General features: G+C 33.6%; 1 protein-coding gene across 3 annotated transcripts in view; it reads left to right on the top strand.

Annotated features, from left to right (window-relative positions):
• The first annotated feature begins 1,560 nt into the window (after nucleotides 1–1,560).
• Nucleotides 1,561–25,394, top strand: part of LOC132726729 (histone-lysine N-methyltransferase SETDB1-like) — a 39,088-nt gene continuing 15,254 nt past the window's right edge. The window contains exons 1-15 of one of the 3 annotated variants that reach the window (XM_060712084.1): nucleotides 1,561–1,693; nucleotides 8,924–9,107; nucleotides 9,811–9,904; nucleotides 10,618–10,788; nucleotides 11,450–11,546; nucleotides 12,772–12,852; nucleotides 17,286–17,428; nucleotides 20,569–20,671; nucleotides 21,246–21,360; nucleotides 21,658–21,739; nucleotides 22,350–22,423; nucleotides 22,670–22,743; nucleotides 23,786–23,965; nucleotides 24,533–24,644; nucleotides 24,967–25,131. In XM_060712084.1, coding sequence (XP_060568067.1) covers nucleotides 8,942–9,107; nucleotides 9,811–9,904; nucleotides 10,618–10,788; nucleotides 11,450–11,546; nucleotides 12,772–12,852; nucleotides 17,286–17,428; nucleotides 20,569–20,671; nucleotides 21,246–21,360; nucleotides 21,658–21,739; nucleotides 22,350–22,423; nucleotides 22,670–22,743; nucleotides 23,786–23,965; nucleotides 24,533–24,644; nucleotides 24,967–25,131 — 1,657 coding nt within the window. In that variant the 5' untranslated portion in view covers nucleotides 1,561–1,693; nucleotides 8,924–8,941. Of the gene's footprint in view, nucleotides 1,694–8,923; nucleotides 9,108–9,810; nucleotides 9,905–10,617; nucleotides 10,789–11,449; nucleotides 11,547–12,771; nucleotides 12,853–15,760; nucleotides 15,911–17,285; nucleotides 17,429–20,568; nucleotides 20,672–21,245; nucleotides 21,361–21,657; nucleotides 21,740–22,349; nucleotides 22,424–22,669; nucleotides 22,744–23,785; nucleotides 23,966–24,532; nucleotides 24,645–24,966; nucleotides 25,132–25,394 lie in introns of all 3 variants that reach the window. The other 2 variants (XM_060712083.1, XM_060712085.1) reach the window with 2 other exon arrangements.

Genomic DNA, 25,394 nt, shown 5'->3' on the forward strand with positions numbered 1-25,394 from the left:
GGTTAAATCTTTTATCAATTGCTGCATGTTCAAATATTGGTAACTTTCCTTGCCTTTCACTTAATAAAACATAGCAGAACATTAACTCACTGAGCCAGTTTTTCGTCTTACGAATAGTTTTGTAACAAAAATTAGTAGGTTGTTCTCTTTAATAATTGATGTATCATTTATTTAAATGGGAACTGTAAATGTTCATAGACAAATGCATAAGCTTTCAGAAAATGTATTATTTTACTGATTTTGATATCTGGTTAATAAGTTTTACTTGCTACAAGTTTTAAGTTTAGCAAGCACGCGTGATATCTTAACTGGCTAGGAAGTTGCCTATTTCTGTTATCTATGTCTCTGAAAATATGTTGAATAATGTAGGAATTACATGTCAATTACATCATAGTTTATTCCTGTAAGAAATTATGTACCCAATTATGGCAATTAACACCCATCTGCTACCTAGTGAGTAAAGTTGTGTTCTCATATTTCCAAGGCTATTACATTTTAACAATTTCAAAAGCAAAACAAAGAGTAATCTTTATTTTTTTGTACATCTATACTTTAAGTCCCGTCTAAAGTAGAGATTTTCTCTATGGCATTTATCAAATATCTCAATGGTTGTTTAACAAAGACATTATTGTCTTAAAAGGTATAGAAACTAAAAGTAAAATGGTGAAATTATTTACTTTGCTCTTAATCTGAAAAAAATAATAAGTTTTCTCAGTTGTAACGTTTCAATAAAATTCAATAAAAACAAGAGCACCGCTAGGCGGAGCATTATAAGTGCTTTTTTTTTTAGTAAGGATGAAGCATTTGTAAGACATTACATAAATTAAATTAAGTATTACTTCCTTCAAATAGCAGTCCTCCAATAAAGTTTGAATATTGTGGGCAAATGGAACTTAAGTTCTACTCTGGAAACTGTTTTCAGTTTTGAGGTAATAGCGACCTTGAACTTTGACCTTGTGACCCAAAATCAATAGGGGTCTTCTACCCAATATGGACAATCATCCTATGAAGTTTGAACACTATGGGCCAAATAGTAATTCAGTTGTGTTCTGGAAACTTTTTTCAGTTTTAAAGAAATAGTGACCTTGACCTTTGACCTTGTGACCCCAAAATCAATAGGTGTCTTCTACCCAATATGGACAATCATCCTATGAAGTTTGAACACTGTGGGCCATATGGAACTTAAATTATGCTCTGGAAACTGTTTTCAGTTTTAAAGTAATAGTGACCTTGACCTTTGACCTTGTAACCCCAATATTTCGCGATAAATAAGATCGATGCCACGAAAATACGATTAATTTTTAATACAGTGCAAATATCTGTTTAAATGTTTTTTTGTCAGTGCGGTTTTAGAGCTGATTGATTTTTTTCTCAAAATCATACCGATTTTTTAAAAAAAGATATCAATTTATTCAGATATGTATTTGTTTCAATAAATTGTAATTATATTGATTGAAATGTTTTGAAAAATGCCATTAATGAGAATAAAATCGACCCTTTCCGGTCATGACGAGTCCTTTCCGCGGAAAGAGGCCCTTTCCGGTGTCTAGTCATACCCGTTATAGTACGGCTTCCAGTTTTTATCCTTTCCCCGTAAGAAAAGCACCTCATGTAATTTATTCCAAAACAACGACACCGGTTAACACAGCCATGACAAAGAAGGTGAAAAATAAAGAAAACATTCATATAGAAGGCATGTGCAAGTTATTAATGAATTGCATAGTTTTCTCCGAATCATTTCTCTCTGACCTTTCAATTTGATTATCGAATATTGAAATATTTGAGCTGAAATCTTAATCTTAAATTTTGGATTGATTTCGTCTCGAGTGAGCACCACACTAAATACCGTATTCCGGTATATATGCCGGACAAGGCGCTTGAATGATAAAAAATTATGCTAAAATACAGTGATTTTTTTCACTTTTTGAAACAACCTGTGGCTTTCTGAAGCGGAAAATATAACGCAATAAATCAGAAGGTGAAAATCAAATTCTAACAACTGAGAATTTTAATTCAATTTAACATGCTTTCTGTCTTCTAGCTGATATACTGTATCCGTAGCTAAAGATACTTCAGCAAACAGGTTTTATAGTACTGCTAGACCTGTTCCCTCAAGCCAATCCTGTATCGAAAGTCAACCAGAACCGTGACCTTTTTATGTCATGCTGTAATTCAATAAATTTGGGTGATCTGGACAAAAGCTATTTTAATACAGGTAGTTAGATACATGTATATTTGGGACACTTCAGTCTATTTTTTTGAACATAGAACGTTAGATTGATGAAATAATGCCTCAAAGTTTATCAGCGTGTTCACATTTCATAAAATTTGCCGCCATTGCTGCCCTAATTTTCACGTGCCAAGCGAGAATTTAGGTTCAGATACCTTTGCATAACATTTGGTGACCCGTGACCCAAATGCTTTTTTTAACTGAAAACATGGCTTTGCAATTATGAATAACAGTGTATTTATTCAATAACAGACATTGTACCAAAAACATGTTGGATTTATATTGTTTTGAGTGATGATTCATGAATTATTTGTTTGTTTTTATATAAAATCATACACTTACTAAAAATAGTGTAAGGTCCGTTACTAAAAATAGATGCTAGAATTCCCAAAACTTTAAGTCCCGCGAGATTTCATTTGAAAGCAGACTCCATATTGGTAAACATTTTCTACATATTTCCCTAAAAAATAGTTGGGTACACAATGTCATTGAAGTTTCATTTAAAAACAAAACATGATTTGATTCAGAATTGATTTGTTTATCAAATGGTATTTTTATTTGACCCAAATTTGATAAATAAGGGTGATTTTAATAGGTTTTTATGTACGGCTTAAGAACTGCCAAATTCTGGTAGCCTTTGCAAATAGGGTTAACCCATAACTTTACTGTCAAAACGTCATAATAAAAGCGACATATAAAGTTATGGAAGTCAGAACTAATATGTCCGCTGTTGTTAAGTGAAGAATGTGCACAGGGCATTTTAGGGGAAAATATATCTATTTTGGGCAAGGGAAACAGCCTTTTTTGGGCTGTAAAATACAGGGGAAAAAATCACTGAAATATATTCTTTTCTCCCGCCAAAACGCACTGTAAAGCTTCTAATTCATCTCTGTATAGCGAGCTCGAAGAGCTGGCTCACAGGGCCTGCTCGCAAAGCGAGGTTTACTGTAACATGAGTACCTGCTATATACTGATATAGTGATGGTTTTGAATACTATGGTCGGAAGTACAGTGAAACCTGTCTAATCCGAACTCGTCCGGACCAGAAGAAAAGTTCGGATTAGAAAGGTTTCCGGATAAGAAAGGTTCCCGAATTAGAAGGTTTTTTAGCTCGACTTTTCTATGAAAAGGGGAGCTATCCTACTCGCCCCGGCGTTGGCGTCACACCTTGGTTAAGTTTTTCGTACCACCCCACTTTATTTCAGAAGTATTACAAGTATGGCTTTGAAACTTACCATACTTGTTCACCATCATAACCTCCATCTACAGACAAGAGTACATAACTCTGTCAAGGTTTTTGACAGAATTATGGCCCTTTTTTGACTTAGAAAGTGTATTGAGCTTGGTTAAGTTTTTTGTACCACCTCACTTTATTTCAAAACCATTGGAGGTATTGCTTTGAAACTGACCATACTTGTTTACCATCACGACCTTCATCAACAGACAAGAGGACATAACTCTGTCAAGGTTTTTGACAGAATTATGCCCCTTTTTGACTTAGAAAATACATTGAATATGGGTAAAATCCACTTATTGCCTTAACCCTTTGAGATATTGCTTTGAAACTTTTAATGCTATTTCACATCATTACCCCCATCTGTACGCAAGAGAAGGTAACTCTGTCAAGGATTTGTTTTAAAAATTAAGGCCTTTTATCGACTTAGAATCTTGGTTAAGTTTTTAGTACCAGTCCACTTTTTGACTGAACTGTTTGAGATATTAATTTGAAAGTTGGAATACTTGTTTACAATCATGATTCCCAAACATGTCCAGGAGAAGGTAATTCTGTCAAAGATTTTATTTGAATTATGGCCCTTAACTGTCAATGTTTTGTATTATAGGCAAGCACTAAAAAACTTAAAAAATCTAAAAAAATTCATTCCTATCCACTTGTTCACTTTACCATAAATTATGTCATATAAACATTGCTGTAATATTCAAGGGTATCAAACAACTAGTTTTTTTTTCTTTCTTACCAGCCCTCTTTTGACTTAAACATTTCAAACTTTGCTGCAGTGTTCAAGGGTATCACACAATTCAGTAAAATAATTCTTCACTAAATATCTTAATGCTCATGGCCATTGTTCACTTTAAAAATACAGAGATTCTTGCATTGCCTTTTACTGCAAAAACTTTTTTTATTGGCAAGCAATAAAAAAGTCGAGCGCGCTGTCTTACGGACAGCTCTTGTTTCACATGTTTTTTCATGTTATTTGTAAAATAGTTTAAGGAAAGAAAACGGGAATGCATTTGAAATTGCAATTTAGATATTTTATTTTTTGCAGTCTCTTATCGTTCATTTTAATAAGTGTGAATTCAAAAATAAAGAAATTAAAATAAATAAATAAGCAAAAATATTATGTCCTCAAGGGTAAGTTAACATACGATGTTAAACAGGATGCCGAGACATGATTAAATATTCGTACCAGCATTTGTCAATTGTTGTTTACTCTTATCCGATTCAGCGACTATCCGAAATTCACTGACAGTTTCCATTAATTTTCATTACTTAATCACGTATCATTGAATCCATTACAAAGGATTAAAAGATATTTCTATTGCATTATATCAAAATATTTATTGAAGGTGACGAAAAACAATCAATTAAGCAATTATAGAAGATATGAAGGCAAGCTAAGTGTAATTTTCACATCTTCGCAGATCATAGGTTTCACCCATTAATCAAGTGAAATAACAAATCTGTTTGGTGTATTTTTACACCTGCAAGATGTGCGATTATTTGTTATTTTGAATGAAGGTGTGACATTTGGAAAAATCTGTTCGGATCCGAGAGGTAAATTTTAGAGTAAAATAAGAGACAAAAATTGAAAAAATCGTTCGGAATTCGGAGTAGACAGGTTCCGGATCCGAAAGGTTTTTTACAATTGAAAATAGAACAAATAAAATCGGGACCGGACACCTTGTTCGGATAAGAAAGGATTCCGGATTAGAAGGGTTCGGATTAGCAAGGCTCCACTGTACTGCAAAATTATGGGAAATTGACCAATCACAACTTTTCGAATTACAAGATAACAATTGAAGCCGAGAAATTTTGATTGAAAACAGATGAGTAGACTGGTCTCTTGCACACTTCTATGGAAACCATAATAGTACAGGGAACCAGAAGCGAAAGCAGTGAATAAAATACGGAATGGCAGTATTAAAATGTAAAATAAAAATGAATGATTATTTTAACCAACTTCCCTGTTCATAGGCTTTGCCTAATTTCATATAACCCAAACTACAATCTGGTTCCCTGTCCTATTATGGTTCCCATCTATGTTCTCTGACAAGTGGATTCAACTTAGATTTCATATTAAACATGAAATGGCTGTATATAGTGTGTGGTTGTGTTAAGTGCGGCCAAAAGTGTACAGTTCTTTGTTTATTGAAAACATAACATGTGTAGCCACCGACAGGTTTAAATTATAATTCTATTATTTCTGTTAAAGAGCTGACTTTGAGGCTTTGCCTTATTCATATTACTGATTTATGTACAATCATGAATGACAAATGTCGCAACTTTGAGGCTGAAGAATAATTGTCGGGATGTTCTGATAGAAAATGATAGAAGTGCATGAAATACTGAATGACGCCTAAAATGAAAATTGTAAAATAAAAAATAAACATAATTTTTTTATCTGACTTCCCCATTCATAGGCTTTGCCTACTTTAAACTTGCTACACTATTGGACAAGCTGTGCTCCTTATACATCCTGCACGTTAGACTTGTTGCACAAGTAAGACTTGCTATGCTCCTTATACTTGCTGCACTCCTTAAACTTGCTACACTCCTTGGACTTGTTGCATTCCTTATACTTGCTGCACAATTTAAACTTGCTATTCTCCTTAGACTTACTGTGCTCCTTAGACTTGCTGTGCTCCTTAAACTTGCTGCAAGAGTTAGACTTGCTGCACTCGTTGAACTTGCTGCGAAAGTTAAACTTGCTGTATTTCTTAAATTGCTGCACAAGTAAGACTTGCTGCACAAATTAGACTTGCTGCACAAATTAGTCTTGCTGTGCTCTTAAGATTTGCTGTGCTCCTTTAACTTGCTGTGATCCATAGACTTGCTGCACTCCTTAGACATACTGCACAAGTTAGACTTGCTGAACTTTTTAGCTCACCTGAGCATATGCTCAGGGTGAGCTATTAGGATCACTCTTCGTCCGTCGTACGTCGTCAGTCGTACGTTGTCCGTTCACACTTTTCAAACGACATCTCCTCTGAAACTGTTCCTTGTGTGAAGCCTTAACAAAGTTGTTCAAAGAATTCCATTCCATGCAGAACTCTGGTTGCCATGGCAACCAAAAGAAAAAACTTTAAACATCTTCTTCTAGAAAACCCAAAGAGATAGAGCTAATATATTTGGCATGAAACATCTTCTAGTGAGTGTCTACCAAGATTGTTCAAATAAAATCCCTGGGGTCAAAATTGGCCCCGCCCCAGGGGGTCATTGATTTTCCCTATATGCATATAGTAAAAACTTAAAAAAATCTTCTTTTAAACAACCCAAAGAGCTAGAACTAAGATATTTAGCATGAAACATCTTCTAATCGGTGTCTACCAAGATTGTTCAAATAAAAGCCCTGGGGTCAAAATTGGCCCCGCCCCAGGGGGTCATTGATTTTCCCGATATGCATATAGTAAAAACTTAAAAAAAATCTTCTTTTAAAGAACCCAAAGAGCTAGAGCTAAGATATTTAGCATGAAACATGTTCTAATGGGTGTCTACCAAGTTTGTTCAAATTAAAGCCCTGGGGTCAAAATTGGCCCCGCCCCAGGGGGTCATTGATTTTCCTTATATGCATATAGTAAAAACTTTAAAAAATCTTCTTCTAAAAAACCCAAAGAGCTAGAGCTTAGATATTTGGCATTTAATATGTTCTAATGGATGTCTACCAAGTTTGTTCAAATAAAAGCCCTGGGGTCAAAATTGGCCCCGCCCCAGGGGGTCATTGATTTTCCCTATATGCATATAGTAAAAACTTAAAAAAATCTTCTTTTAAAGAACCCAAAGAGCTAGACCTAAGATATTAAGCATGAAACATCTTCTAATAAGTGTCTACCAAGATTGTTCAAATAAAAGCCCTGGGGTCAAAATTGGCCCCGCCCCGGGGGATCATTAATTTTCCCTATATGCATATAGTAAAAACTTAAAAAGTCTTCTTCTAAAAAACCCAAAGAGCTAGAGCTTAGATATTTGGCGTAAAACATGTTCTAATGGATGTCTACCAAGTTTGTTCAAATAAAAGCCCTGGGGTCAAAATTGGCCCAGCCCCAGGGGGTCATTGATTTTCCCTATGTGCATATAGTAAAAACTCAAAAAAATCTTCTCTTAAAGAACTTAAAGAGCTAGAGCTAAGATATTAAGCATGAAACATCTTCTTATCAGTGTCTACCAAGTTTGTTCAAATAAAAGGCCTGGGGTCAAAATTGGCCCCGCCCCAGGGGGTCATTGATTTTCCCTATATGCATATAGTAAAAACTTTAAAAAAATTCTTTTAAAGGGCTAGAGCTAAGATATTTAGCATGAAACATATTATAATGGGTGTCTACCAAATTTGTTCAAATAAAAGCCCTGGGGTCAAAATTGGCCCTGTCCCAGGGGTTATTGATTTTCCCTATATACATAGAGTAAAAAGTTAAAAATCTTCTATTAAAGAACCAAAAGAGCTAGAGCTAAGATATTTAGCATGAAACATGTTCTAATGGATGTTTACCAAGTTTGTTCAAATAAAAGCCCTTGGGTCAAAATTGGCCCTGCTAGGGAGAGGGGGGAGGGGGCAAAAGTTATTGTTATTCATTATTTGTGTATAGAAAAAACTTAACATCATGAAATATCTTTTAATGGGTGTCTTCCAAGTTTGTTCAAATAAAAGCCCTTTGGTTTAAACTGGCCCGGCCCTGGGGGCCTATGTTCAGGTGAGCGACCCCAGGGCCATCATGGCCCTCTTGTTAGATTTGCTGAACTCCTTAGAATCGCTGCAAAAGTTTTACTTGCTGTGCTCCAAAAACTTTCTGTGCTTCTTAGACTTGCTGCACAAGTTAGACTTGCTATACTCCTTAGACTTGCTGTGCTCCTTTGACTTGCTGCTGAAGTAAGACTTGCTGCCCTCCTTAGACTTGCCATGCCCCTTAGACTTGCTGCATATTAAGCCTCTGAAATGAGTTTTATTATGGTTTAGAGCATGTTAGATGTGTGTAACCTTTCAGGGTACCAAAAAAAGAGCTTTTTAGAAATAAAAATAATATAATGTATTGTGCCTTTCTTTAGGGCGTAGACAACTTTCTTCATCCACATGTATTATAAAACAGAGATAAACACGGGTTATAAAATCATCATCAGTCTCTGTAAAAATGGAGACAAAAAATATCCACCTATTTTGCCAAATTATTGCTAATGGCAACCTTGGGAATTGACAGTAATGTGATTTGATCTATGTCTTTTATGTAAAATTTTGACAAAGCTTTAAACATTTTTTTACTTATTTTTGTTATTATGCTCACTGACTAACATGTTTAATTTGACACTTGTCTTCCAACCATTTATTTAAAAAATTGTTAAATCTAGCATTCACAAGCATTTTAACACAATAATTCATCCATAACAGCATTGTAACCTGCTGGAAAAATTTTCCTTGGTTGGTTGAACAAATACTGGTACATCATGTTCTTACATTGAATTTTCAGGATTAATTTGAAAATAAAATGGCTGACGAGGGCATGAAAAGTTTCCAGTTTAACTGTGACATAAATCTAGAGGACATAGTGGACTCTGCAATAGCTGACCTATGTGATTCATCAAACTCTCTAGAGGCAAAAACATGGGAATCAGAACTTCAGAAAATACAAAATCAAGTTAAAACTGCTGAAAGTAAGTGAATACTAATGGAAAGATTGATGTTGTTGTTTTTTTCTAATAGATGTACATAGTGTGTCTAGCCTTGCATTGTGTCAGGATACAGTGTTGTTAGGGCTGATTTAAAGCCTCATTCCCATTTCCTATAAGTATGTATTTTCCCACTTTTTCTTTAAAGATATTCTCTCCACCAGTTAAAGACAAGAAAAAAGAATGGGGATGCATAGATCCCTACTTGACCCTAATTTGTCTGATTCAAATTTTCAGATGATTCTTGGTGGATTACTGGTACATGAAATTTTTAACAAAAGTACACATTAATGGTGGCAATGTTTTTGTTATGATCTTTTGTTATTCTGTTAAAAGGTCAGAATAGGGATCTATGAATTTCTTTGTACATGTAGTTTGTTTGAAATGTTGGTGATTTTGTTTATTACCAACAAAAAAAAAAGAAGTTTACTGTTTCCAAATTTTCCCTTCCACAATGCATCTTTCCTTTCAACTATCACTACTCTAAAAGGAAAAAAGAAAACACACTGTTTTAGGAACTTACACTAGTTTTGATAGGAAACAGTGTGTGTTTTAAGTAATTCAAATACAAAAATACTAAGATCATTGAGTATTATGATTATTGCCATTCACTTTTGAAAGCTTAACTCTGAAATAGAATACCAGTATGTAAATTTATCCTTAATTACAGCATTGAATTTAATTACAGGGAAGCAGAAAGAGATAAACAGGTTGTTTTCTGATTGTATGTCTCAGCTTGTTGGTTTCCGAGATGCACTTGAAGAGGAGGAAAAAGCAGATATGTAAGAAATATTGATGAAAATGTATTATAATATGTTGTCATTGAAAACATACGCCTACATGTATTTAGCTAGTTTATGAGGTCAGTTTGAAGCAGCCCGTCACTCAAGCTTAATTGAACTATTCAGTCTCAAATCAGCTTCCATAACTTACCAGTACTACTGCTGAAGCTTGAAGGGCTTATTCTTTGAATTTCACAATTTAAAGGTGATATTTTGATTCCCATACGCTACAACTTTTCTAATGCATGTATACGGATACATAGGAACATTGACTTTGTACATGTGAAGAGATCATCCTTTGAGATTATAGAGATTCAGTGGTTTTACCTTGTCTTGTGCCCGTAAACTGTGCCAAAAGTATGAAGTATTTGGTATCGTACCTTTAAAGTTGTAATCTTAGCTTGACTGTGCAAAGAATAGGGAAAGCTTATGTACTCACCCAGGTGTCTGCTTCACACTTCAGTAAAGATTTTGATTGCAAGTTTGTATCTCCAAAACCACTGAAGGGAATGGCATGAAACTACACACACATATTTGAGAGCTTAATAGAAGGTCACTGTTCATGGCCCATAAATTTAACATGAATTTTGACATAATTGTTGCCCCATTTTGAACTTAGAGAAAATTCTACATTATTCAAGCTCTTGTTTTACTATCAAGCACTGAGAGTATTCAAGCACACTGTTCTACAGACAGCTCTTGTTTTGTTCCAGGATAAAGCATGAAGCAGCAAAGCTGGCATTTGATAACGCTTCGACACAGCCACGTGAGATAACCATTGATGACACGGATGATGATGATGATGATGTTCAGTTTATACAGAAAACATACGACCCTATGGTAGCCATCAAGAGACAGGGGGAGATCACTCATGTGTTGCAGTCGTATGTATATCCATATTATATAGGATGTTTTGTTAAGAGTTGATAATGAAAATTTAAAATATGAAATAGATAGATTTTCATATGATTATTTACATACAAGTCTGTTGATTTATTGACATTCAATGTCGTTATTTTAGGTTGCAATTTCATAGAAGATGTGTCTTGCTTCTGTTTATTCTACAATAATAATTGTTTTCTTTTTAAGGAAGAACTTTTTTTATGCCTCCTTTGAAGAAGAGGGGGTATATTGTTTTGCTAATGTCGGTCTGTCTGTCTGTCCGTCGGTAGACCACATTGTTTCCGCTGATTATCTTAAAAACAATTTATCACAAATCATATTATTTTTCTTTTTTCCATAACTAAACACTTCAGTGTACCCATTTATGGCAAGTTTCTATAACAAAATAACCAATAATGTGAGTCAAGGGCTAGAAAGGGGGGCATATGTGTTGTTCGACATTTCTTGTTAATATTAGTTAAGGTTGTTAAGGAAGCCTAGCAGAATATATAATTGGTATTAAAATGATATGAAATACTATCATATTTTATAGATTAACAAATTATCAAAACTCATTAAAATGTTTAGTTGAAATTAAACAACATGGACTGGAACAAGATTTTGTTTCATTGTGAATGGAAATGTTGTCTTTTAATGTTTCAGCTTTAAAAAAGAGCCTAATGCTGGTTCCACTGTAACACCTAGCCAGACCAGAGCTAATCTATCTGCTGCATTATCAAATGCTGGGAGCCAGAATCCAGTAAGTAGTATATGTTTATGTTTTGTTGCAGTGGTTTGGTTTTGAAATAATTTCATTATATCAAATTTGGTAATTACTAGGGTGCACAAGGTATTGATTTCGTGGTCAGTGTGACATTTTTAATACTTTTAAGTTTAGGTTGTAAACTTGCAATGAATGCTGGGAGCTCCATTGTTATGAGGAAGCTATACAACTTAAACTTAGAAAGCCAGTGGTTTGGTCCTGACTGAATGAGTTTAGTGCCTATTATAATGATGTAGGAAGAACCTTAGTTATTGTCCTGCCAGTAGAGCTGGAATGTGGCTAAATGATGCTAACAATGTGAAAGCTTCAACTAAATCCACTTCATAAAAGAGTTTGTTTTGTTTTGTTTTTTCTTTAAAAATGTGCATGAATTTATGCCATCCAATGTATTCAATGTTAAAAGTTAAGTCACATAAATTGATAAAGAATAAACTATGTTTTGAACTGGTATTTTGTTCCTAGACACAGCTTTTAAATATGTTGTGTACATTCATATTAGATTTAACCTCATAGAACAAGATTCAAAACTAAAGCTTAAATTATTGTGAATTTAATATTTTGCTTTGCAGTACATGTTTATCCTGCATTTTCTTTCTTCTAAATAAAATGATATTTTAAAAAGTCATTTTGCAGCTTTGCAGGTAAATTTAGGTATTCTAGGTTTAGTTTTGTACCATGAAAAAAATATTATTATTACAATTTACAGCCTCGTACCATAGATACAATGAATTTAATAACAATTTACAGCCACATACCATAGATACATTGCGCTTTATTATAATTCACAGCTTTGTACTATAGATACAATGAGTTTTATTACAGTTTACAGCCTCATATCGTGGTCGACGGGGTTAAGAGTCGATGACTTCTAATCAAGTTACCTCTCTGGCGTGGGTTTTATCCCCGGGTGATACTTTGGTAATTTAGCGCGGAGGAAGGTAGTCTAGTACTGGTGTAACTCTCCAGGAACAATGGTTAGGAAACTACTCGCCTATATGACTGAAATACTGTTGGGGAAAAGGTGTAAAATGAAACAAACAAACAAACAGCCTCATATCATAGATACTATGAGTTTTATTACAATTACAGGTTCATTATACAGATACAATGTGTCTTTGCCTCATAACCATAGATACAATGAGTTTTATTTTAGTTTTCAGACTCATATCTTAGATACATTGCACTTTGTTACAATTTACAGCCTCGTACCATAGATACAATGAGAAAGATTCTTTCTGCATCTCTTTCCCAGCAATCTGGACTGAAAATAAAGATCAGTGGCGTAAGACAACAGAAAATATTGATGCCTCCATGCATGACTATTCTATATGTATCATTTGTCCATATAGATATAGAGTAGTTTTATGTTTAAAGCTGCTTGCCCCCAGATGAGTAAATGAATTTTAGAAGGAGAAAAAAACAACTTTTTAGAATCTTGTATCAAGTACTGTAACTTGTTATAATCCAAGTGACATTTTTCATATTCAGGCACAAATACATACAAATAGTATTGAATTTACCATGTAACCATCACATGTCTACCATGATAATTACAGAGTGAAGTCTTTTTCTTCTTACAAAAAAAAAATTATGGTATTTACATTAATTATAGGTCATTATTGAAGATATTAAGTTTTTCAGGATGGCTTAAATCACTTCAATTCCTTGACAAAATTTTAGCATGAATCTGGGGCCATGCTGTTTTAACCTGAAACTCAGTTTACCACCATGACAGATCTATGCTGATTGTACATATTCTACATTAGTAGATTCAAATGGACAAAATAATTCATATTTGTTAGATATCTTTAGTTTTTATAAAGACAGAAAGAACAACAATTTTTGTTGCTTTAACTATGCAATAAAAAAATTCTTACAGCTTAAAAAGGACATGATTTTTTGTCTTTTTAGGAACTAAAAATGTTTGATTCTTTATTGTCTGATTGTATCGAAGAAACAGTTTGAAATTATAATACAGTATGACAGCATTTACCTTGTCAAGAGGTTTCAAGTCAGAAAACAGCTTCTAAACAATCTCAATTCTTAGAAATATAAAAGATTGGTAGAAGCCTGTCTCAAGCCCCTGCTGCAGGCTGTTCAATTCTAATTATTGATGTTTATGCCCAAACTTAAAACATAGGAGCATACTTTGTTGAGGTCAGGCTGTATGTCCGTCCCTACATACATACATCGAGATCAGATCAATAACTTGAGAAGAATTCTATAACACTTGTCTTTCATTCTCATTCTTATCCATTGTGTAAAAATATTTTGTTTGTTATATATTTGTATGCACATTATATATACTTTCGGGAATAAATCTGTTTAAACCAATAACTTGAGAATAAATAAGCCCTTGTTAATGAAAATTGGAAGGGACACTGTCCATGGACATTAAATGACCCTTATTGATTTTAGGTCAAAAGTGAAGGTCACTGAGGCCATACACTAGAAGTTTTCTGACCAATAACTAGAGAACAAATGGATGACATTTTATGATTTTGAGATCAATAGAGTAAAGTTCAAGGTCACAATGGCCTTGACCCTATGTTCGACCAATAATTAGAGAATAATTTAAGCCTGCAGTCTTAAGATTTGGTATGAAGGTTACCCATAACTTGTAATTGGCACCTATTGAATTTGAGGTCATTAGGTCAAGGTTATTAACACTTTACTGTTATGATTGAAATATGCATAAAAATCAATATGCAAATATACCTCTGTGACAGCACATGAAGAAGGGGCATAGTGTTCAGTGGAAACATTTCTAGCTGAATTAACAAATTGTTACTTCAACAGTGAAGAATTTGTTTAGAGCTGGTGATGTCTGACATTATATATAAGTATAGATTGCATGGATGATATACTCTTGTTAACTGTTGTTTTACATGCCATTTTTCTTTTTGTTTCAGTTTAGACACTTATATTTACCTTATCCTTATAAGTTATAGAATTTATTTATGTTGAGTTATGTTTGAAACTATGATTGCTTACCTTCTCAGACTGCTTTAGAAAGTCATTTACTAACATGTGTTTTCATCAGTGTGTGCAGCAATTAATACTTGCCTTAGGCAGTAAGGACTGCACTCTTGCAATTTCTTTCCTCATTCTGAGTGGCTATTGTTGCTGGCTTGCAATATATATCCTCAGTCTGAGTGGTTAGTGCTAAGACTGCAATTTCTTCCCTCAGTCTGAGTGGTAAGTGCTGCAGATTTGCAATTTCTTCCCTCAGTTTGAGTGGTAAATGCTACAGACTGCAATTTCTTCCCTCAGTCTGAGTGGTTAGTGCTACAGACTTCAATTTTTTCCCTTAGTCTGAGTGGTAAGTGCTGCGGATTTGCAATTTCTTCCCTCAGTCTGAGTGGTTAGTGCTGCAGATTTGCAATTTTCATCCCTCAGTCTGAGTGGTTAGTGCTACAGACTGCAATTTTTTCCCTTAGTCTGAGTGGTAAGTGCTGCGGATTTGCAATTTCTTCCCTCAGTCTGAGTGGTTAGTGCTGCAGATTTGCAATTTTCATCCCTCAGTCTGAGTGGTTAGTGCTACAGACTGCAATTTTTTCCCTTAGTCTGAGTGGTAAGTGCTGCGGATTTGCAATTTCTTCCCTCAGCCTGAGTGGTTAGTGCTACAGACTGCAATTTTTTCCCTTAGTCTGAGTGGTAAGTGCTGCGGATTTGCAATTTCTTCCCTCAGTCTGAGTGGTTAGTGCTGCAGATTTGCAATTTTCATCCCTCAGTCTGAGTGGTTAGTGCTAAAAACTGCAATTTCTTCCCCTATTCTGAGTGGTTAGTGCTGCAGATTTGCAATTTTTTCCCTCAGTCAGAGTGGTTAGTGCTAAAAACTTCAATTTCTTTTTTCAGTTGAAGAGGTTAATGTTGTAGACTTGCAATTCCTTCCCTCTCTCTCCCCTGCCCCTTTTATTATGGAAGCGATAAAATCTGTTGCAAGTTTTAAGAGATGATTTTTTAGTCCAGCGAGCTTATAGAATGTTTTGGTTCTGTTTAGGGTTTCCATTTACGCCTGAAATAACGCTTAGAGGGCACCTAAGGTCTTCTCCCACCATTTAAGCATGAAACTCACCATATAACCATTACAGTGTAGGTGTGATTTAAAAAAACGACAACAAAGAATATCAAAATGGTGAATTATTTTAAAGGCAGAATTTTCATATTCCTTTCTCACTTTATTTCAGAAATGGAAATTACAACAAATGAGGGAACATTTTAAAAATTCACTAAACCCCACGGCAGCTCCTAGTACATCCCTGTCATTGTTATCATCATTTACATCATCACCATCATCATCATCACCACAAGCTATGTTTCCTACTATAGCTAGAAGTGTATGTTCGATTCACATCTTTTTCTTTCTTTTACTTTGCTTTTTGTAGCTTGTGCAGGTATGAAACATAGAATAGAAATTGTTTCACTATGTAATATTGTTTTCTGATAAATTTTGTTATTAATTTTGTTTTATTAAGATTGATCTTGATAGAATTTACCTGAGTTATCATCACCTGTAGGTAAAAAAATGTTTATTTTCTTGAGATTTCCTTGAATTCTGTAAATATTAAACACAGATCAAGCAGGATATTTAGTATTTGAAATTTAGAATTGTAAATAAAGACTATTGGTGTACATTTATATCAACATAATTATTTTCATGCCCTATCCCCGCTTCCTTTCACTACCCCACACATGAGGATGTTGGGGGGATGGGCAGTCTGTAGACAAAACAGTGGAATGTTGGGGCATTTGTGATGTCCTATGAACGCATTCCTAGTTTACTCATAGTAGTATTGATACAGGATCATCAAAACTCAAAGATCTGCCATGTATTAAAATTTATTAAAAAAATAAATTATAGAGTCTAGACTTTGTAAATTGTAAATGACTGTAGACTGTAAAGCATTGATTGTGTGTGTTTTATCACAATGATGTTGCTTGTTTTCATTGTAATATCACTATTTTCAAACATGTTTACTTACTTATATATAAATCTATATAAAATTGTAGCAGTTCTGAATCATTTATAAGAATTTCAGGTTGATTTCATTATGTCGTATCCAACATGGGGTGGATTACATTTTAATGCTAATGCATTTATAAAACATTCTTTTTTTCAAGTAATGCAAGGTAATGATTACCGGTTATAACTAATTGAGACTCATATAAACTTTAAGTGAGTGACCTTTATCAAAATGACGTTCCATAAGTTAGGAAAATAATCACATATAAAGTATTAGATAACATTTATTAATTTATTATTATATTCTTCCAAATGAGAAGAAATATTGATGAAATAAAATTCGTATTTTCATTTTCTGTATTACCTATCACTGTAAAAATTTATTTTTCATGGCAGTGAAGCATATTGTGTTGGTATATTCACTAGCACCTTGCTGGACTACTTTCTTCTAAATTCAGCCAATACACAAAATTAAAAGGGAATTCTTTCAAATCATCCAGTTAAAAAAAAGAAATAAAAAAAATTAATATTAAACAAAATATTCAAGTTTTTCTAATAATACAGGAGTTACTTTCATCTTATGGAATGAAAATTATCTTATTTCACTCATGGTTGCTGTCACTCGTGAAATTTTTATTTTCATATCACTCAATGAAATTAAATCCTGTATTTATAGAAAAAACTTGAATATCCTCTTGACAAATTTTAATTCTTTCATCAATTATGAAAATCTCCTGTTTTATTTTTAGATGCAGCACAGTCAACATGCTCAAAACAATCAGATGGCAGCCTTAAGTCTTCTGCAGCAGAAAAAGCATGCATCAAGTTCGTACCAGATGACCTCCTTACAGAATCAAGAACGCATGGAAAGAACGTTTCTTGAGGATGTCAAGTAAGTGAACCATGTGTTACATAATATATTATGTTTGATATTGTTACATTGTTAAGTTGTTCATAATAATCTCAAATTTACATCAAATTTTATGTTTCAAATTATAATTTACATACAAAAGGGTGTGGCCAAACTCAAAAGTAGGACAAGTCTGTTATAAAAAAGTGACAATTATTGTGAGGTATAAGTTAATGTACTCTATAAACTTGAATGTTATCTGTACCATAACTTCCTACAATGATGCAGACAGAGTTTTCCACATATGCCACTGCCTGTGGATGTTTGATACCATCAGTGTTCCCCAGTATCTCTTGTTTATTTTTTCCTCTAGTATCCATGGTAACAATACTGTGAGAATAATAACTGGTAACAAATATCTGACCACATGATTTTCTGCTCAGTCCATATATACCCTGAAACTTTTTATCTGTTATTTTTGCTTTTCTATTTCCATCTGTGTCAAGTGTAAAAACCCTCTTGTTGCCATCGGTAACAATGAGGTCATAGCCGTCAGTCCAAATATTTGCCATAACAGTGCTGCCCTTAAGGTCAGGACAGAAGATATGACGTAAAACAGAGCCTTTCTTGTTGTAAACTTTAATTTCCTGGCTGCTACATAGGATAAACAGATGATCTTGAAGATAACATATACCACCAACATGAAATTTGTCTTTCTCCACAATAAAGGAATTGATTGGTACTAAAGATGTTTCACTCAATGATATGAATTGTAAGAAAAACTGACTACCAGTCAAAGAACATACTAAGCAAGACACCTCTGATGACCCAGTTTTACACATAGCACCTGGTTGACCTTGAATTCTACAGCTTCCTGTTATCTTAAACTCTGCATCCAGTAACTTCAGCTTGTTGTTACTAGAATCAGCTATTACTATTTTATCATTATCCAACACACAAATATCTTTTACAAAGCATTGTAATGTATCTTCTCTCATTTTTATGTCATATTCACCAACAAGCATTGTTTTCTCTTGGGTGTTTCCCTCTTGAAATGCTACTTGATTCTGGCTGTCTGCCTCTTGAAGTGACTCCCATTGTTCATTCATGTTTGAACAGGTTTTTTGCTAGTACATTATTAAGCATTATTCCAGTTACAGAAATTTATTCTGGCCACGTTAGTTGTTTCCCTTGACATTATAAATTTAATGAATCATATAATCCTTCATTACACTATCTTTCTCTCACAATCTTTTTATATGCAATTAATATATTGGAAATAAAATAAATATTTTGTTACTATTATTTGTATATCATAGAAGATTAGCCAAGTGTTGACTTTGTTATTATCTTAAATATGATAACAGATAATAAGTCAGATTTTTGAGCTTTAAACTTTAATTTATTGAAACAGAAGATACAGTTATCAAAGTAAACTTTGGTACATGTTTGGGATATTTTCCATGGGTCACTTGATTTATTTAGACTTATATTAGGTGAATGCATTTGAGCCTTATGGCGTGAAACTACAAAGATGTGAGCTTGTAGATTTCTATAACATGACCCTCAGGTGAAAATCCTCAGGAAGTCACTTGCTTTATGTAGACTATCTTATAGCAAAGCACATCTTATCTTTCTGTGGATAAATACTATGCCTCTATATTTGGCATATAGCATTGCTTAGTTGACCTCTTAAAAAGTTTTATGAATCTGCCCCACCATCATGTAGGTCATATAGTATCATAAGGATAATTAAAATAAAACATTTTTCAGACAAACCTTTTGATTGAGTCTCTTTCCTAATTAAAAAAAATATTTTTAATTTTTTAAACAAATGTACATTTGGGTGTATATTGCCCTGCCTTTGCAGTGCTTTTGTTAGTAAAATTGACTTCAGAGGAATAATTTTTTCTTACTTATTTATCTCCTTTTTTTATCTTTTTTTAACCAAAATAATGGTAAGCAGATGATTGTACTCTTTCAGCAAGGCAATTAATTGTAATTATTATTGGTACACAGATGAAACATCATAAAATATAGGTTGAGTTCAAATTTGGCTTCAGACAACTTATTTTTCAAAAAGTTGAGGTGGAAGGAGGGGTATAATTCACCTTTAGATAGTTCTAGTTCTTAAAAGCACCTCTGGGCTACCACATGCTGGGGGATCTTGAATTGAGAGGGGAGGGTAATCAGGGCTAAAAAACCCTTCTTTGTAGAGGCCGAATAAAGGCTGCCTCCCTAACCAAACTATCCTGTTTTTTTCCCCAGTTTGGTCCTCAAAATTCCCTAGTCTTTTGAAATTTCCCATAGAATTTAGAACAAAATTTAATGATGGTGTTGAATTAAGGTCTTTTACTGCCTTATTGGTATTTCCCAGTGCTTTTCGCTTTTCTATTTTGAAGAACTTGTTAAAAGTTTGTGTTAAATTTGAGACCCCTTTTCCCAAAGTATGCTAAAATCAGGCATATTTTCCCCAAGAAAAAGGCTGAGGCCCCTTCCCAAAAAATGATGTTTTGGCCTTGGTAACACAAAAACTAGTGAAAACCATGATGCAAAAATTTTTTACTTGTGATCCTATCTGGAAAACTTGTAAAATGCCAAAAGGTATTTCCCCTTGTAGAAATTTTGCAACACCATCTGGTAAAAAGTCTTGCATCAGTGCCTGTATCATATTTGGAACCATGGGTATACAGAGGCGAAAGTTGAGAGTGAATGCATGTACAGACTGCGTTGGTTCTTTATTGATGGCAGTTTGTCACTTCAGGTTCTAGCATTTATTAAATTCACATCACATCTCACACTTTGTCTTACTGATGTCCTTAAGTAAGATGAAATATAACTGAAACGATTCGGATCATGCTAAATTCTGATCAGAAAAAAATGAATATATTGGCACTAGTAAAAAATGAGTATTCATTCAAATGGAGTTAATTTATTTTAAATTTCATGACTTTTTATTTACAATAAAATGAAGTAATGGACTGTGGTGTTATGTTTACTACAAACAAAATCTTGCAGTTTTAGAGGGGAAAAGCACTTCCATGTCCTAACAAAAGCCGGATGAGTTGAAAGAAAATGATTTTTATGTCTTCACAAATGCTGGCAGTATTTACAGAAAAAACTCTTTATGTCATTATGTAGATAAACATATTTTCTGTGTTAATAGTATTTCATGTTTTCAGTAAAATGAAGCCTGGTATGACAGTATTGAGCAGACGTACAGGTGACATGTGGGAGAAGGGAACTATTACAGAAATATACAGTATTACCAGACCAGTGGATGAGGTAAGCATAGTCTTGGTTACTGTTATAATCTCATATACTTATTAATGGGCTCGAGTGCTGACTTTTAACCACTTGTCCCTCACCACTGTGAGTCGAACCTGTGAGGTACTTTTGATTCTTTCATGTAAGCAATTCCAGCTAGCTTAAGGTGGCAAGTCTGTGGTCCAACACAGGTTCCAGCTTGTGCCTGAAATAATGCAAAGAGGGACACCTGAGGTCTTCCTTCACCACATTAGCTGAATAGTAGTCACCTTAATATTGTTTGTGTGACTTTAAAATTTACCAAATAAAAGTTTAATGTATTTTCGTCAATAATTATTAATAGTTTAAAGTGATGGTGATTTATACTGCAACATCACCTGTAAATCAGTAATTGAATCTTGAATCTTTTTACTTTTCTAAAAATCTTAGTACAGTTTTCTCAAGTTTGATTTTATTGAAATATTTTGGCTCATCAGGAGACATGCACCTTTAACTGTAATGTGTGTACATGTAGCACTACTCAAATATTTATAAAGAATAACTTGTCTGTTTGATAGTATTCAGAGTGATAACATTTTTTATTTCTTTGCAGAGGAAATACAAGATCAAATTTGAGCAAAGAAAAATATCAAAGGTTGTCACACCTAAACAAGTGGCGTTTCTAGATAGTATAAACAAACCTGTTACTGTAGGAACCAGGATTATTGGTAACTTATTTCATATTTTGTTTAAACTTATTTTTTTTTAATTCAGATAGCTAGGTTTTATCGAGCAACATGAAATGAAAGTTGTTGAATTAAAAGTTATAATACAGTAGAATATTTTGTTAAGTAAATGTTTCAGTTGATGTGAGAAAGCTGTTCGATCCAGCTCTGAATGTTCTATTTAAAGCAAAAGTGGTCACCTCTTAACTTCTTAAAGTTGCCACATGACTTACCCCTCTGTCATTTTTATTTGGTTATACTATGATATTGTATGATATTGTATGGTTGTGTATGTTATAGCTCTATATAAAGATGAAGACACAGACGATGCTTTCTATGCTGGGATTGTAGCAGAAGCTCCCAATGGCAGAAATGAGCTAAGGTAATGTATAGGAATTCACTACATTTTTATACATGTATATGCTATAATAATATTGCACTGTAGACTAGCTAGTTAGGTCAGCAAGGAAAGGTTTCATGAATCATTTAAGTCCTAAGTGCAGTACTTCTTAAATTATAATGATTTGCATGAAAAAAATGGATTTCTGTCCCATCTGTAAATGACTGAAATACTGTCACAGACTGAAGAGATCACTCTATTCACATACCTTAGTTTAGCACTGCTTGCTAGTGGTGACTGAATCTTGGTCTGTTCTGGTTTCTTAACTTCATGAAATACTTAAACCCTACTATCCCTAGGCTGAGAGACAGACTCCATAACCACTAAATTTTAAATCCTTTACCACAGGTAAAAGTGATCTAAAAAAAGAAACAGTTTGGAAGATTTAGCATCAGTTGAACACTTTATAAATGAATAATTCCAGATTTGTGTTGTTTCTGCAAGAAACTGTTAACTTCTTCATATATAATACTGAGGAGTGTAAATGACAATCTATATACATTGTTGTTAGCCAGATTGTCATAAAAACATAAATCATAATCTGCAAGCTTTCTCCAACATAGATAATAAAATGACTTAACAAACATTACAGGTATCTTGTGTTCTTTGATGATGGTTATGCTCAGTACTGTAGCTCCAGAGAAATTCACAAAGTATTCTATCAAAGTAAGTCATTCCATTTCAACCACAGGTATAATTCAAATGTAAATATGAGCATGTCTTTAAGTAATGATAGAAAAAAATCACTATGTTTTTTGGTGAAAAAAAGTTTTAGGTCTTGAAAAAAATTTATTTTAATGAAATAAGTATAATATATAGGGGTTCTTCTTAACATTTTATTATTTCTAATGTTGAAAAGGAACTGAAATTTGTATTTTGTTTAATATGGTGTTTGTATATTTTATATTATAGGTAAGAACGTTTGGGATGATATTCATCCAGACTCACAAGATTTTGTCAAAGATTATTTGGCTCAGTATCCAGAGGTAATAATTTAGTAGTAAAACTTCCCTTATCTTTTCTTCTGTCAGACAAACATATTGTTATATAGGTTTCCAAGGTTACTTGTTTTTGAAGGTCTAAGATACTATCAACCTTGAATAAAAGGGTTTGAGCCATACTCAAGTCAGGACGATGATTTCTTATCACCAGTACTGGTTAGTTCCAGGAAGTGAACTCGAAAATGATTAATATGAGTTTCAAATACTTGTTTTGCAATCAAGCTAAAATAAATATGTTTAAACTAAATTAAATTTTAAAAAAAGCTGTTGCATTATTTAAATTCTCGATATGTTAGCAGGGCTGCTGACTTGCCATGTAACTAGTGTGGAGCCAGGTCTGTCAGTCTGTCCTTAAGGTGCTCTTGACAGATTATTTTCTATAAATTTGATATTGAAATTAACTATGGACAGTTCCAAATTCAAAACTTGGCAAGTAGACTATAGGTGTTTTCTTCTGAGTCCAATGATGTTGGCAATTTGTGTCACAAAATAAAGAATTTCTTGAATGACAGCAATATTTTTTTAGTTCATCTACAAATTGTGTAATCTTTAATTCAAAATTCATCACTACTTCATCTGTGCCCCTTGTGGCTGAGGGGTTGCCTTTACAGTTGAGACATTAGAATTGCAGGCACAGTTTATCCATGCATGATCGAAAGAGGTGACTGAAAGGGTTCAAATTATTGGAGTCTTGTGCATCTCTTTAAGCTCCAGCAGATGAGGTGGTTTTGATCACTGGTTTTGCTTAATTTGTAACACTTGGGGTTAGCCAAAATCATCTTTCCTGATTCGGCTCCATATAACTTAGACTATGTTGGTGATGCAATAAAACCAAAATCAAAACGGAAAAAAAAACAACATCTTTTTGTGATATGATATTTTACCTCAGTGACTCTGATTTTCTGTAACTGAAATTTTGTCAATTAATGTAGGTATGTTTCTATTGTTTTGTTGAATTAAATTTTCGGCACTGTGTGTCTCATCATGTTTTAAGTAAGATATGTATTTGATATATTTGATATTACAGAGACCAATGGTACGTCTACACAAGGGACAGACAGTGAAGACAGAGTGGAAGGGTAAATGGTGGACAGCCAAGGTGGATGAAGTGGACGCGAGCCTTGTCCTGATGTTCTTCCCGTATGATAAACGTAGTGAATGGATCTACAGGGGATCCACAAGATTAGAACCTCTTTATACCGCACTCGTATGTATTTTGGTTTCAGATATATATTTATGTAATACCAATCCATGTATAAGTTTTTTATCATGATGGTTCAAGCCTCGGAGTTAATGTTAAAATATGAAAATATTTAGGGACTGTAGAAGAATGAAAATGAAAGGCTTTTCTATGAGTTTCAAACATGGTCTCATTGTTTTAACTATCAATCGTGCAAACAGAATAACTCTTATCTAAACATGTTCTTGAATAAACATTAGATAGTAATTGTTATAGTTTTCTTATATTTTGCCAGTGTTATTAATGTGAAAAGATGAAAAAATAACAAATGTCATAGTCGATACACAAGTATTAAATCAAAGATATGGAGAGCCAGAACTTCATTTAATGTTTATCATTTCTTTGATGAGCAAATGTATGAATATGAACCCTTAACCTGCTCTTGTATTTTGATACTGTAATATTTTGAACATCAAATGAATTGTTCCAAGTTAAAAGCAGGGCAAACTCATTACACAATAACGACAGGTTGATAGTTTAACTTTTATATCATATAAGATGTAGTAGCTTAAGAGATGTGTAACATTTTTACAGGCTAATGCAGAAGCAAACAGAAATGCTGGTAAAGTCAAGAGACATAACCTAACTGTAGCAGGGCCAAAGAAACCAGTTGTAGAATATACACGAAACAACAGCTCTGATAATAGTAAGCCAATCTTACCATTGATATTTGTGTATTTTTTTCTCCTACATTTACCTTAACTACAGTTGAGCTAAGGACCTTCTTTAGATAAGATTAGATAAGAAAACATGTCAGTTTAGACACAGGCAACATCTTTGTTCATGTTTTCATCAGATATTGTGCATTAATAATTTCAGAGACCACATATCAACTAAAACCACATTTAATATATTTTCAAGAGGGGTCCGTATTTGTATTTCTGTAAAATAAAAATGACTTATGCTCGTAAGTTATACTTATATATTAACAAACAGTGCCTTGTATATATTATTATCATGTATTTTAGATTCACCAGCTAAAGCTGATAAGAAGAAGTCTGTAGCTAAGAAGAGTACAACACAGGGGTCAACACTAAACACAGGTCAGATATGGGAGGCTCCGTGGATCAAAATAAAGAAAGATAAAGGCGGGGCTGAGGATAAGAAACCCTCCCTTAAAGTACAGTCTCAAGGTAACACTTTGACATAAGATTAATTATTGTGATGAAAGGGAATATTGAACAGCTGATAAATCTACTTTCTGAAAGTCCCCAGTACTGTTCTAAATATTTAAGCATGGTGACAACCCCAGGAGCTCTCAGACCCTAGGTTGCTACGTTTAGAGGCAGACATCTTAATCACTTTGTCATCTCTCCTGTAAAAAAAGTTGTCTTTTGTAAAAAGAAAAATCTTCTTTAATTGTTATTTAGCTAGCAAAAAAATTCAAATAAATGAA

This window comes from Ruditapes philippinarum, unplaced genomic scaffold (genome assembly GCF_026571515.1).
Source record: "Ruditapes philippinarum isolate M1 unplaced genomic scaffold, ASM2657151v2 ctg886_1_1_1_1, whole genome shotgun sequence".
In the NCBI taxonomy this organism is placed as follows: domain Eukaryota; kingdom Metazoa; phylum Mollusca; class Bivalvia; order Venerida; family Veneridae; genus Ruditapes; species Ruditapes philippinarum.